General features: G+C 63.8%; 1 protein-coding gene across 1 annotated transcript; it reads left to right on the top strand.

Moving 5' to 3' along the window:
• The first annotated feature begins 80 nt into the window (after positions 1 to 80).
• CHLRE_03g149600v5 (uncharacterized protein) lies at positions 81 to 10,835 on the top strand. The gene is made up of 17 exons (XM_043060491.1): positions 81 to 689; positions 805 to 914; positions 1,681 to 2,008; positions 2,295 to 2,832; positions 3,053 to 3,199; positions 3,360 to 3,425; positions 3,616 to 4,471; positions 4,654 to 4,903; positions 5,057 to 5,372; positions 5,705 to 6,056; positions 6,245 to 7,247; positions 7,394 to 7,544; positions 7,774 to 7,946; positions 8,156 to 8,230; positions 8,388 to 8,551; positions 8,739 to 8,896; positions 9,082 to 10,835. The coding sequence occupies exons 2-17, from the start codon at positions 903 to 905 to the stop codon at positions 9,980 to 9,982; spliced, it is 5,490 nt and encodes a 1,829-aa protein (XP_042925620.1). The 5' UTR covers positions 81 to 689; positions 805 to 902; the 3' UTR covers positions 9,983 to 10,835.
• The last annotated feature ends 3,157 nt before the right edge of the window (positions 10,836 to 13,992 follow it).

Genomic DNA, 13,992 nt, shown 5'->3' on the forward strand with positions numbered 1-13,992 from the left:
AGGCGCGCGCGCACTGGGACTAAGGTTTCTTCGGAAGCCTGCGCGCTGATACTGTTTTAATCTGCTATTGATGTCCCATCTATGAGCAACACGCATTGCAAGCCAACCGCGCCATAGAGACCTCGTCTAGGGAAGGTTTCTGACGGGATGTGTGTGTCGCGATCGACTGGACACGTTGTTGGTCGCGCTAGGAAGGCCTCACATATTGTTACCATGTCACAAGTGCATTCTCATATTATGCCAACGTAGTCAGGCGAACGTCGGGCGAAGAATGTTTTGTTGCTTTAGACCAACGGTGAAAGCCCTTCCTTCGGAGTCGCTGGATAAAATTAACAGCGATAACTTGGGCTTGAAAGCCACAACAGGCGACAAGCCAGGGGGAAGCATCGGCCCCCACAGGACCCTCCACACGCAGCCTGCAACAAAGCCACCAGCTACATATAATAGTGCATATGCAGCAGATGGCGCAAGACAGGATGGGGCGCGCGCGGGGACAGCTGGCCATGACCATGGGCCTACAGCAAAGCTCGACGGCGAGCTGCTATTGACTGATGCGTTGGTGGCTCCTTCTGCTTTGGATGCGGGTAGTGTCTGGATGCATCTGGTGAAGAATGTGCGCAAACACAGCAGCGCCGATCCTGCGACGACAGGCCTGAAGCCGGCGTTCGCTGACCTTTCAAGAGGGTATGGTAAGTGCCTGGTTGCTTTTGCCTTTTAATTTGTTTTCTTCAGCGCTGGTCCTGTGCAGTGCACAGCCGAACTGTGGGCGCTCTACAACGAAACCCATGCCCACACTATTAACAGGCGGTACGCTGCCACTCCTCGACGAACTCATTCGCCAAAGCGAGCAGCTCAGTGACCCGATCGCGCTCATAACGTTCGAGCGCACGTCCAGGCGGACGATGCGCACCCAGGTAGGTGCCGGGGTCTGCAGAGAGTGGGTACGGTGGCACGCCCGAGGGTGTAGCGCCGCAGGACACCCTGGGCTTGGGCCCCGCCTTTCTCTATGACAAGAAAGCTGGCTTTCCCCCTCAAGCGAAAAGTGGGCTGCGCCCACGCCGCGTTGGTGCAATGTCTGAGGTCGAAGGTTTTGAAAGTACCTCACCTCATGGACATAGCCAGGGTCGGTTGGTACAGGCACTGCTCGCCTTTTTGTCCAGCCACACCCCGCTCTGAAACACGCACCACACACCGTGCCATGTTATGCTCGCCAGCAAAGACCGCAAACCAGACACCGGCAGGTCTCAGCCTGCGCGTCGGCGCCGCTTGTCGTGCGGGGGCGCGGGGGCGCGCTGTCCACCTGCACGTGGCCTTGCTTGCGCCCTCCGCTACTCACATGCACGCCGCCACTGCTAGGCCCAGCGCCGCCACCGCCGCCGCCAGGCCCTGAGATCAATAGGCTTTACCAAATCCTATCATGTGGCATTTGCTGTTTGTGCCAGTATTGAGTTTAAACTATTGGGCCCAGCATTCCCAAATCCCAATCCACCCCTCATCTTTTCCAGTTCAGCCTGGACCAAGGCCCGGCCCTTGGCCATGTCACCTGAGCCCTCACCGTGCCACTTCTCATCCCCCGTCGGCACTTCAAACTTGTGGATTTATCACTCCGTTACCCACGAACGGCTACCCCCCACCCACACACCCAACCCAACCCAAACACCCTACACACCCCACACACAGCGCGCCAGCCCCAACCTGCTGGTGGACATCAATCTGGAGGCGCTGTTTGCGGCGGGGGTGGTGCAGCCTCCCGCGCCGCCGCAGCCGCCACGTGACCGCACCGCGTCGGCAGTTGAGTTCCTGGAGCATGTGGCGGCGCCGCCCGGGCTCCCGGGCGCGCCAGTGGGCGGTGGCGCCGGCGGCGGACTGAGCGCCCATGGGCTGTTGCACCTGATCCAAAGCACCTATTGCAAGTTTGAGGCGTTGCGGATGTCGGTGTCCCACAGCAACGGGGAGCTGCTGTCACTATTGGGCTGCAGCAGCGCGGCCGACTACGAGGCGTTGCTAGGTACGTACGGAGGCCAGGGTGCAGTCGGTGTTGGGCGGGACGGCTGGTGCGGGAGTGAGATGGGGGGGCGATGCAGCTGCTGATGGTGGTGCTTAACGCTGGCTAAGTTCGGGGTCGGGAAGTGGTGATAGCTTCCTGTGCCAGCCCGGGAGGCAGCACGGCATCGTGCTGAAGGTACCGGAATCCACACAGGCAACGCTAGACGCGTGGGCATGCCCCCCCTAAACAAACCCAGCAAGTGAAAATGTGCTGGAAAGTGTCATTTTTCGGTTCCGCCGCTTTGCAGGTGAGGTGCTGGGCACGGAGTCGACGTTGCGTGCGGTCCTACACGAGTGCTGCCTGTCGCTGCTGGAGGGCGTGGGCGCGCCCACCTCGCAGCTGCTGCTGCACCACCCGCTGCGCGGCAGCAGCGGCCGCGTGGTGCTGCCGGTCACTGTGCAGCCCGTGGTGGTGTGGCGGCGCCGGGGCGACGAGCCCGGAGGCGGCAGCGCCGGAGCTGGGGTTGGAGCGGGGCAGGCCAGCACACCGAGCGGCGCCGCCATCAGCGGGCTCAATGGGCCCGGCAGCCTCAGCAACACAGCGGGCGGGATGCAATGCGGCGCGCGTGGCGCGGCGGCGGCGGCGGCGATGGCCATGCTGCCCGGCCGGCTGGCGGACTGCGTGCCAGTGCTGGCTGTAGCCGTCAGCTACAACCTGTCGGCTGGGCTGGCGGCGACGCTGCAGCAGCTGCACCGCGTATACGCTATGCTGGGCGGGCTGTCGGGCATTGTGACGCTGTTCACCATGCGCGGCCGCGTGCTGCACCAGAACACCGCGAGCATAAGGTGGGGGCGGGGATGAGTCCGTGGGATAGGTTGGGAAACCGGCATAGCACGTGGACGCAAGCCTCGAGCTGGCATCTGGCATGGTCCGTGCCGTCTGTGTCCGCAACGATAAGACATCATCACGTTCACCTGCTCTGCGCGCACGTTCTGTTTCGTCTCCCTGGGCACATTCTTGCGTATGGTGCTCAAGGTCTTGTGCTTTTCATACCTCCGCGGCCAGGTACATGGGGCTGCGCCAGGGCGCAGACCCGCACGTGTCCAACTGGGTCGGCACGCAGCAGCGCGGCGGCAGCACTCAGCCCGAGGCCGCCATGGACAGCAGCGGCCTCAGACTCGGCTCCGTGCTGCGGCAGGTCTTCGCGCTCAGGTGGGGGCCGAGCGGGCTGGCGCGGTCGGGTGGGGGATCGGAAAGCTCTTAATGGTTCGTAGGCGGAGACTGGTATCGTACACTGTGCGCTTTTGCATACGCTCGCCACAGACTTGCCACAGCCTTATGACGTTGTATCTAATTGCTTTGTTGTCCACAGTCCGGACCAGCTGGACGACCTGCTTGACGACGTGGCGGAGGGCAAGACCTGGAAGGGCATCGTCCGGTGAGTGGGCTCGCGGCCTGGGGCGCCTGCCGTGGGTGGCTGCCGTCGCACGCGAGCGCGCCCATGCCGTCACGCCCATCCCGTGCCCTTTGCACGGACGGGGACCCAAGGCAACGCTGTCCCCGCGCCCATGCCCTACCTGACTGACACGGTCCCTCGCGCTGCTCTATCTCCCGTGTTTCCGGCGCAGCGTGCCGCCGCTGCTCAGTCCCACCGTGGACCCGGGCCCAGGCGCGCACCTGCTGCTGCCCGGCGGCAGTTCTCTGGCTCCCAGCATTGTGCGCGGCGGCGGCACACACCCCTCCTTCATGTTCTCACCCAGCCCGTCTCAGGCGCAGGTGGCGCCGACGCCATGGGAGAAGCTGCAGACGGGGCTGCTCAGCACCCAGACGCGCCACCTGCTCGGCGGCTCTTCGGCAGGTGCAGACCGGGAGGCAGCGAGCCCGGCGCACGGGCTGCTCCCGACGCCCAACACCGCGCAGGCGGCGGGCGGGGGCGCGGTCGCGGGCGCGGGCAGGGTCCAGATCCAGAGCCAGCTGTCCCGCCTGCACAGCTGCCATCCTGCTCCCGGCGCCTCGTCGGCCGCCGGCAGCGGCGGCAACGGCGCCGTGTCCAGCGACCCGGACTGCGGCGGGCTGGGCAGCACCGTGCTGTGCATGTCGCGGCACACGGCCGTGACGGAGGGGCACTGCACCGGCGACGAGGGGTCGGTGAGCACGCTGCAGCGCGGCCTGCTGGGCACGATGGGCCAGTCTGCCGCCGACACGGGCAATGGCATGGCCGCGGGCTCGGCGGACACCTTCAACCCGCGGCTGCTGCTCACGTCGCCGGTGGGCGCGCGGGCTGGCGGCGCCAACGGCCTGGGGGTTCTGGGCGGCGGCGAGACCAGCGGCGAGAGCTCCATGTATGTGGCAATCAATGCAAGCAACGCCAGCAACGCAACCAGCTTGCGTCAGGACTCGACGCGGGGGCAGTTGGATTTCCGCGGCATACAAAGCATCCTGAACTCGCATCGCAGCTCGTCGCGCCCCATGCAAGGACTGGCGGTGAGAGGGCGGGCAGGGCGGGGGAACCAAAGAGCTAGGGAGGATAAGTGGAGCGCTAGGTGAGAACGGGTACCATGGGGGAATAGCCATCCATGCGCGCTGGGAATGAATACGGCCAACGAAGGATACAAGCGGGTTGCGTCTGACAGCCCCGTCCCGTCGCTGTTGGTCCTTGAACACAGGAAGGCGGGCCGGCCCTTGAGGCCGGGCCGCTGCTGCCGCCGCCCACCAAGCCGCCGTCGGTGCCCTCGCCCGCCGTGTCGCCGTACACGTCCACCTGCGTGCCGTCGGCGTCCGCGTCGGCCAGCATGGGCTCGGGCGGGACAGGCCTGTTGGGGCGCCACTTTGGGGGGAGCAGCAGCCGCCGCGCGCTCATGCCGGGGCGTGCGGCGTCGGGCATCAATGTGCCGCTCATGACGCTGAACGAAAACGGTGAGCGCGGGCTCCCAGCGTGGCATAGCGCAGCACAGTGCAAGTACCCTTTGAACGCTCCTTGCTTGCTCGTGTGCTTATTCCTGTTCTGCCTCGGCCACGGACACTGACACGTATGGCCCTACCGCGGGTTGTGTGCGTGTGGCTATGCAGCGTCCACGCGCCTGCCCGACATGGACCTGGTATCGACGCAGTCCTTCATCAGCCGCTACGGGCCAGCCGCCGCAGCCGTGGGCGGCCCTGGAGGTGCTGGTGCAGGCGCCAGCCCCGACCGGCCCGGCAGCGGGCTCTACACGGTCCTCAGCGCCAACGGCTCCAGCGGCGGCAGCGCCGCCGGCGCTCTGAGCCAGTCGGACATGGCCAAGGCGCACCTCTCGCGGCGGCGCAGCGCTCTGAAGCTGGGCGCCTCGTCGCGCGACGACGACCCGCTGAGCACCTCCACCTGGGGCCTCATGGAGGGCAGCCGCAGGTGCGTGCAGCGCCCAGCGTGTTCGGGAACTTTGGTTCCGTTGCCGCTCGTGTTGTGAGTGTGGTGTGTACGTGCGCGTGCTTGTGTGTGGGGAACGGCGTTGGCGTGTGGTGGGCGGAACGGCTGGTGAGGGCTGCAAGGTGTGGGGGGAGAGGAACGGGCGTGCGTGCCCTGTGTGTGCTGGGCAATGTCGCTGCTGCCCATGCGGCCGGCCGCCGGTGCAATCGGCCCTTGCTTGTGCGGCCCATGCCGCACATCAGCTGAGTGGTTGGCCTGTCTTACCTTCACGCGCAACAACTGGTGATGACCGGCCCACCTGCCCGCAACCACAGGCAATCCATGTCCTTCACCGCCCGGCGCGCGGGCGCCGCTCCCCAACAGCACAGGATCATCGGCATACCGGCCGGCGCCGAGAGCCCTGGACGTGGCGCGCAGTCCTTCACCGCCCGCGCCTCACCAGCAACGTATGGGGCAGCGATGACGCCCGCGCACCAGCACCAGCAGCAGCAGCCCTCCGCAGCCGTGCTGGGCACCAGCCCCAGCTTCGCACCGGACACACTAATATCTTCGCCATTTAACACAGCCACCGGCTTGGGCACTAGCGGCGTCAGCGCAGCAGCCGCAGGAAGCGGACCATCGGGCGCCATGCGTGGGGGCAGCGGGACCTGCAACGCCGTCGCTCAGGTACCAGGATAAGGGGTGGTTCGCGCATGTTTCACCAGAGGCCCAACCAAAGTCTGTAAATCTTCGTTTCCGGATTGTGGGAGGCTCGCATCAACACGCGCCACTGTCGCTTTCTTGGTTATAAGAGCTCGTGGGGCGCCGTATCCAAATTCCTCCTTCTACTCGCGTGCCCTGCGGCTTGTACACAGGCACACATCAGCGGCGGCAGCATCGCCAGCAGCAAGGGCAGACGGCCCCCAAGCCGCCTCATGTCCTTCCTCGCGAATAAGAACTTATCGGGCGTGGGCGCCTCCGGCAGGTCGTTTTCCACGGCCAACAACATTCGCTCCATGCCCATACTGGCATCTGGCGGCGCGACCAACAGCCTGGTGGCAGCAGCCATGGCCGCGTTAGGCGGCAGCAGCGCCACCGGCGGTCCCGACGGCGACGTGAACGGCGTCGCGTCGCCGAAGCCGGCGGGCAGCGGCACTGGCAGTGGCAGCCGCCCCCACGGCGGTACGACCGCCTCTACCACGGAGATGGCGGTCGGCGGTGCAGCCAAGGCCAGGGCAGCGCTGGAGGCGCGGGCGCAGGCGGCGGTGGGGGCCCGCGCGAACTCATGTGGTGCCCCGGTGGCGGCGGTCACAGCAGACGTGGCGGCAGCGGTCGCCGCCGCCGGCAGCGCGTCTGTGCCAGCTCCGCCGCCACGCGGCCCCCTCGCCGCGCTGGCAGCGGCATCTGGCCTGCCGTACGCAAACGACCCCCGCAGCACCAGCTCCGCCACACCGCACTTCTCCCGCCTCTCGTCCGCCACAGCGGCCGCAGTCGGCGCAGCCATGTCCTCCATCTCCGCGACGCTGCAGCCCTCCCCCGCGCAGCCCCTGCGCCGGCCGCCAACGCGGCGCATCATCCGGCCCGCCGCCGTGGCCGACGTGGCGGAGGAGGCTGGCACCCCCGAGGCCAGCGGCAAGCTGCCGACGGTGAAGGACGGCAGCGGCGGCAGTGTCAACGACAGCACGGCGGTGGCGGCCACACTCGCGAGCCTAGCAGTGCCGCATAGCTCAGTGCCGCAGGCACAGCAGGGCTCGGGGCCGAGGTCGCAGGTGCCGTCGCTTGCCGCGGTGCAGGCGGCTGGGCTGTCCGAGGTCGAGCCGGCCGGCGTGGTGGACAGCGATGCGGACGCGGACGAGGAGGACGATGAGTGCTGGCACGGTGGGTACCGTGCTCCTTTCAGTTGCCTCTACGGCGGCTGGGGTCACGGCGCGAGTCGTGCATGCCCGGCTGCACGTGGCTGCGGCACTTTGACTACCTAACGTCCAACCCGTTAAGAAAATGCGTAACTCCTATCCTCCGTGCAGAGATCACGGCTTCCAGCATGCGCGACCCGGTGTGCGGCGAGCAGGTGCTGCTGCTGCTGCAGGTGGACGTGACGGCGCGCGTGCGGGCGGAGCGGCGCATCCAGGAGGTGCTCGAGGCGGAGCACAAGCTGCTGGAGTCCGTGTTCCCCAGGTGCGTGTGCGCGCGTGATGGGCGCGGGCATTGGCAAGGGCAGGGGGGCGGGCATGGAGGTCGTTGCGAGGGTGGGATGCGGCGGGCGGTGCATGCGCCCGGCCCTCTGCTTCCACCGGCCGACGCCTGTTAAACCTATGATTTGCGCCCTTCCAAGCCTGATGGGACCCAATCATACATTGGGCTGGGCCACATCCCCAACCCGCTCTTCTCGCCCCGACGCCCGCAGGCACGTGCTGGAGATGGCGGCGGCCAATGTGCAGAGCGGCGGCCGCGGCGGCGCGGGCGGCCGCGGCGGCGCCGCCAGCAAGTACAGTCTTGCGGAGCTGCCGCTGGCTCAGAACGCGGCCTCGGTGGCGACCTACCACCCGCACGTCACCATCTTGTTCAGTGACATCATCGGTGAGCGACGGGATGGAGCGAGGGGCTGCGGGCGATCAGCATGCGTGCCGCTGCATGTTGGGAAGCCCAACAAGCAGCGTGTTGCGAGGAACACCGGTGGGCCATGGCTGCTGAAGTGGCGGGGATGGTGCTGCCGCCGACGCGAATGCCGAAGACTGACTGACGCAGGCTCGCTCCGAAACTCCCGCACTGCTCGCACACACGCGCAGGCTTCACGTCTATGTGCCATGAGATTCCCGCAACCAAGGTCATGCAGTTTCTGAACGAGCTGTACAGCCGCCTGGGTGAGTCCACGACTCTTTACGAGCTTCCGTTTTGGTACAAGTTGCACCGTGATTGCAGCATTCAAGGGACTTGCTACTGAGCATGTCTCCAGACTAGCTTGTTGATATAGCGCCCCGCTGCCCTGCCTCTGCTGACACCTCACCATGCTATGCGCAGACACGCTGCTTGACGTGTACGGCGTGTACAAGGTGGAGACCATCGGTGACTGCTACATGGTGGCGGGCGGGCTGATGACGCGAGACGCGGACGGCTTCATGACGGTGCGCGGCAGTGACAGCGTGGATGAGCTGCACGCCCACAAGGTCATGTCATTCGCCAAGGTGAGGCGGCAGGCCGGCGGACTGCTGTGTTCTCAGTTTCAACGCGTCCAAGGTCTTGAAGCGTACTTGGCCAGAACTTAGTCCAGCAGGCTCGGTTAGTTGTGCGCTTCGGCCGCGCGCGTTGTCCCATCACCGTACCGATAACTGCCGTCAACAGCGACTTCCTGCAATCGCGCCGCATGCACAGGCCATGCTGCGCGAGACGGCGCAGGTGTTGCTGCCCACCAGCGGCGAGCCGGTGCAGATGCGCATCGGGCTGCACAGCGGCCCCGTCATGTCCGGCATCGTGGGCAGCAAGATGCCGCGCTTCTGCCTGTTCGGCGACACGGTCAACACGGCGTCACGGTGAGCCAACAACGCATGGCAACAGATACAGCACCCAGCTGCAGCTGCCCTGCGCCAACCTGACCCCCTGCGCCGGCTGTGCCCTGTGTCTCAAGTCGCACTTACACACCTGCAACCAAACCGGCCCTGTCACCTCCAAGCCCCAAACCCGCACGTGTGCATGTGCTCCGCGTGCTGGCCCGCAGCATGGAGTCCACCTGCCCGCCTGGCTGCATCCACGTCAGCTACGCCACCGCCGAGCTGCTGCAGGACGAGGAGTGGGAGCCCACGGGTGGCGTGATGGTGAAGGGCAAGGGCGAGATGCAGACCTACCGCTGGGTGCCACCAGTCATGCAAACCTCGCTCGTCACCGGTGCCCTTATGCCGGCCGTCGGCCGCGCCGGTCGCAACCGCGCACGGGTGCGCCGCGCCTCCTCTATGGCCAGCCTGGGCTCAGGGGTGGCAGCGGCGGCGGCCTCGGGTGGCCTGATGGGCCCTCTGGGCGGCGGGGCGCAGGGCAGTACACATTGCTCGGGGCACTCCTCACGAGCGCTGGCGCCAATGTACGACCACGGCGGAGGAGGAGGAGCAGGAGGCGGAGGGGCCGAGGGCAGCGGCTGCACGCCATCCTGCAGCGCTCTGGCGAACGCGGTAGTTGGGTGCACGGCTGGCGCCAATGGGGGTGACAGCGGCGCTGAGAACATGACAGCAGGCGGCTCGTTTGCCCGTGGCAGTTCCGGGACGTACGTGCACTCGTTTGGCGCGGCAGGCGGCGGCAAGAGGAGCTCGGCGGCGGCGTCTCGTGACGCCACCAGCGGGCTGATTAGGCCAAGTGCCCAGCAGGTGAACCTAGCCACAACTTCCGGCACCTCGTCAGGACCAGGTCGGGGCCCGGCGGGCCACGTGCATGCACCGCCGTGCGGCAGCAGCCATCAATCGAGGAGCCGGCGGCTCATGTTGCAACATGCGGCGGAGGTGGCCGCTACGAGCGCGGACGCGGCCCGCTCGGCCGGTTCCATGCCGGCTGCCAAGCCCAAGCGCAAGCCGCACCGGAGCTGCAGCACGACGGCAATCGCGTATGCAGGCCGCCCCCCGCTGGTGGTGTAGGCGGAATGTGTGGGTGGGTGAGTGGGTGGTTGGGTGTTCATGACGCGCACAGGTGAAAGGGAATTGGAAGGGGAAACGGGTGTTCCCACACAGGGGTTTGTGGACGGTCACGATGATTGTGCAATTCACAGTCCATTGCACTGCGCACTGGAAAGGTGCTACTTTAGGGGTGTTATCAACTTGATTACGTGCACTGCATTCATCCGGAATGCATGCCTAGCAAACGATTGCGCACGCACGCACCGTATGTCTTCAGTTATGAAACGGACAGTTATCGTGGCTGGGGTAGTAAACGCCGCGCACCGTCGGGCTCCGCCTGTTGGGGTGCGCAGTAACTGGTTACTAACGTCGTTAGGAGCTGCACGCATGCTGCTACCTGCGAATCCGCATGATTTGATCCTTGCAATGTTTTATATGCTGAGTTGAGTGGGGGAACTTATATAGTAAATGCAGTTCTTGCATCTAACTGGCCCGACTCGTGGCCACACTTCCGGTGGCCCACTTGACCCACCCCCAGAGTGGAAGGTGCCCCCACGCATAGAGTGGATGCTCATTCTGCGCTAAGTCCGTGGCCTGCCGCCCTGCCACGCCCTGTAGTTTTAATCTCGCTGCGGTGCGAGCACTCCATTTGTGCTCTCTGAAGAAGAATGCCCTGTCAAACATGGTCATTCGCTTCATGACTATCAATCCGCGAAGTCTTTCCTGGTTACAATCATTTTGTCAAAAGAATAGGATGCGAAAAGGTCAGACAGCGCTCAAGACAGCTGCCTTGTGCGCGTGCTTCTGACGTGCTCTGTATGTTCAGTTGCTTAGAAGGGTATCAGTGGGTACGCTTGTGTAACTTTGGGGTTCGCTGAGGCGCGGGGACCGCACCGGCAATCGCTCGCCCGCGCGCACTCGCCAAGCAAAATTACTGACACGTTTTGCTCATGCTAGAGCTTAATATGATAACTGCGAGAGCGAATGAGCAGCTCGCTAGCTTGGCCGCTTCGGGCAGGGGGCCGGCACGGCCGGCGCGACCTCCTCCCCCAGCACACCGACGCATTCGTCCGTCGCCCGACAGCTGGGGCCTGATGGTGCACATGTGTAACCATGGGGGGGGAGGGGACAGCGCCGGCTGAGAGAGACGGGTGCTTTGTGTAGCCTGGTTTAAAGACCGGGTAAAAGAGCGCCAGCAGCCTCCACTGCAGGAGTGAACAGCGTGGCCACTGACACTGTAGCCAGGTTCCCTCCCCAGCCCCTCCCAGGCTCCCCCATCTGACATGGGCGGCACACCCAGCCTATGCCTTAACCACGCTCCAGCCCCTCCCACGCACGCCAAGGTCATCGCCCCGCCCTGCCCTCTTGCATATGGCCTTGGCTATATGTCAGAGGGATGGGGGTGCAGTATGGCCGGGTGATTCCGTTGGGTGGGGTCACGGCAGGGGGCGAGGTGTGGTTCTGACATGGGTGGCACACCCAGCCTATGCCTTAACCACGCTCCAGCCCCTCCCACGCACGCCAAGGTCATCGCCCCGCCCTGCCCTCTTGCATATGGCCTTGGCTATATGTCAGAGGGATGGGGGTGCAATATGGCCGGGTGATTTCGATGAATGGCGGTTGTGTCCCCATTCCCCAAGTCCTGAAGCCTCAGCGTCTCCTCTTTTTGTGGTCTCTCAGCCCACTCGCATAGTGGAAGCTCTTGGACCGGTCACCTGGTGGCCTGCCCAGTGGTCTACACATGCTCCACACCATCAAGCCCATGCGTTGCATGCGTGCACTTGCCCCATCACGCGTGGCAGGGGCTGGGGTGTGGTCCGGGCTGGGGAGGGAACCTGGCTACAGTGTCAGTGGCCACGCTGTTCACTCCTGCAGTGGAGGCTGCTGGCGCTCTTTTACCCGGTCTTTAAACCAGGCTACACAAAGCACCCGTCTCTCTCAGCCGGCGCTGTCCCCTCCCCCCCCATGGTTACACATGTGCACCATCAGGCCCCAGCTGTCGGGCGACGGACGAATGCGTCGGTGTGCTGGGGGAGGAGGTCGCGCCGGCCGTGCCGGCCCCCTGCCCGAAGCGGCCAAGCTAGCGAGCTGCTCATTCGCTCTCGCAGTTATCATATTAAGCTCTAGCATGAGCAAAACGTGTCAGTAATTTTGCTTGGCGAGTGCGCGCGGGCGAGCGATTGCCGGTGCGGTCCCCGCGCCTCAGCGAACCCCAAAGTTACACAAGCGTACCCACTGATACCCTTCTAAGCATCTGAACATACAGAGCACGTCAGAAGCACGCGCACAAGGCAGCTGTCTTGAGCGCTGTCTGACCTTTTCGCATCCTATTCTTTTGACAAAATGATTGTAACCAGGAAAGACTTCGCGGATTGATAGTCATGAAGCGAATGACCATGTTTGACAGGGCATTCTTCTTCAGAGAGCACAAATGGAGTGCTCGCACCGCAGCGAGATTAAAACTACAGGGCGTGGCAGGGCGGCAGGCCACGGACTTAGCGCAGAATGAGCATCCACTCTATGCGTGGGGGCACCTTCCACTCTGGGGGTGGGTCAAGTGGGCCACCGGAAGTGTGGCCACGAATCGGGACGATGACCTCGTTCTTGGCTAATTTATTTGGGGGGTTCACTAGCAAGGGCTTTTTCGTGCGCCACCGGCTTCAATATTTCCCCGCTGAATGCGTTTATTGTGACCTTGGGCCAGGCCGCCCAAAGGCGGGCTGAATTAACAAACGGACGGACGTGTCAACGGACATGCGCGTCGGTGCGATGCGGTCGTGCGAGTGTGTGGCGTTGATTTGCCCCTTCGCTTGCTCGCACCGCGCTCCATGGACGCGGCTGGTTTGCGTGCCTCTGTGGTGAGAAGCGCAGGGGTTGCAGCTGCGCGCTCGCAGCATGGAGTGGTCATACTGCGAGTGTGCTCAGTTGGTGAGGGAAGGACCGGGGCACACGGCCTGTGCGGGCATGGTACCGCTTTTATGTGGTGGGATGTGGAAAGTGTTATTGCCCGTAGCGAGTGAGCTTGGATCCTTGGATGGCTGGCGGACTGGCAGCTCAACAGCAGCGGCGACGGAGTAGCCCATGTGCTGGCCCATGTTTAGCTGTGAACTGCACGCACATTATAGCAGTAGCTTTAATGGATGAGACAATGACATGCTAATGTAGTTCTTGGGGCAGAGTATTTATAGATTGATGCGGGCTCCCATACGGTGAGCGATACGGTTGCTTGCATTCATGCTATTTGACATCGTGTATCACGTTTGCGGAAAAGATGATTGGGGGTCCACCACAAGCACGGTTGGGCGCATGAGAGGTGGTGCAGTGGGGCAGACGCCCGCAAATAAACGTGATGGCTCGTGCACGTTGCTTCAAATGGACTGCTACGACCTGCCATGTGCAAGAAATTGCAAGGGTATTATGCTGGCAGGTGGCTGGCAACTCCTTGGGCGTGGAGAGAGCGCACGGTAATTTGAGAAGTTTTTGCATGCTGGAGCCACGCCGGCCGAGCGCCTTGCTTGGGAGCCATGATGGTGTCAGGTCATTGCCAAATGGATGCGTGAGCCGACGTACCGTAGTGCCGGTTGGCGTGCAGGCATACGGAGCGGCCTTAATTGACAGTTGTGATAATGCAGTGACGCGAGATGCGTTTGGGTTTAGGGTTTCAGCATGATGACGTGGAGTCATGGCCAATCTTGGGCACGTTTCCTTTTAAAAACCATAAAAGCACGGTTCGACTATAGCGGCTGCTCTCTTACTCTTTTTGGCGCATGAGCCTGCAGCGAACAAATAAGGTTTCACAAGGGGTGGGTGGTCGTCAAGCGGGGCCGTCTAAAAGCACTGCAACAGGGTGTGGCAAGCACGTGTGAGTATACTTGGTTAGGCGGAAGGTGTGCTTTGCTGCCTAGTAATACACCTTTATTATTGAGTGCACGAGAGGGTTTGGGTGGTGGCGCCCCACCCGCACGGAGCGGCCACCATTCACCGACGGGACCGCCGTCGCCGTATGCGTTTGGACCTCTTGTGATCGGTGG

Source organism: Chlamydomonas reinhardtii, chromosome 3 (genome assembly GCF_000002595.2).
Source record: "Chlamydomonas reinhardtii strain CC-503 cw92 mt+ chromosome 3, whole genome shotgun sequence".
In the NCBI taxonomy this organism is placed as follows: domain Eukaryota; kingdom Viridiplantae; phylum Chlorophyta; class Chlorophyceae; order Chlamydomonadales; family Chlamydomonadaceae; genus Chlamydomonas; species Chlamydomonas reinhardtii.

Excerpts from the sequence above, each read along its gene's own strand:
- CHLRE_03g149600v5 (XM_043060491.1), top strand. Across the intron at positions 2,833-3,052 it reads CAGAACACCGCGAGCATAAG|GTACATGGGGCTGCGCCAGG; the intron begins GTGGGGGCGGGG and ends CTCCGCGGCCAG. Across the intron at positions 8,897-9,081 it reads ACGGTCAACACGGCGTCACG|CATGGAGTCCACCTGCCCGC; the intron begins GTGAGCCAACAA and ends GCTGGCCCGCAG.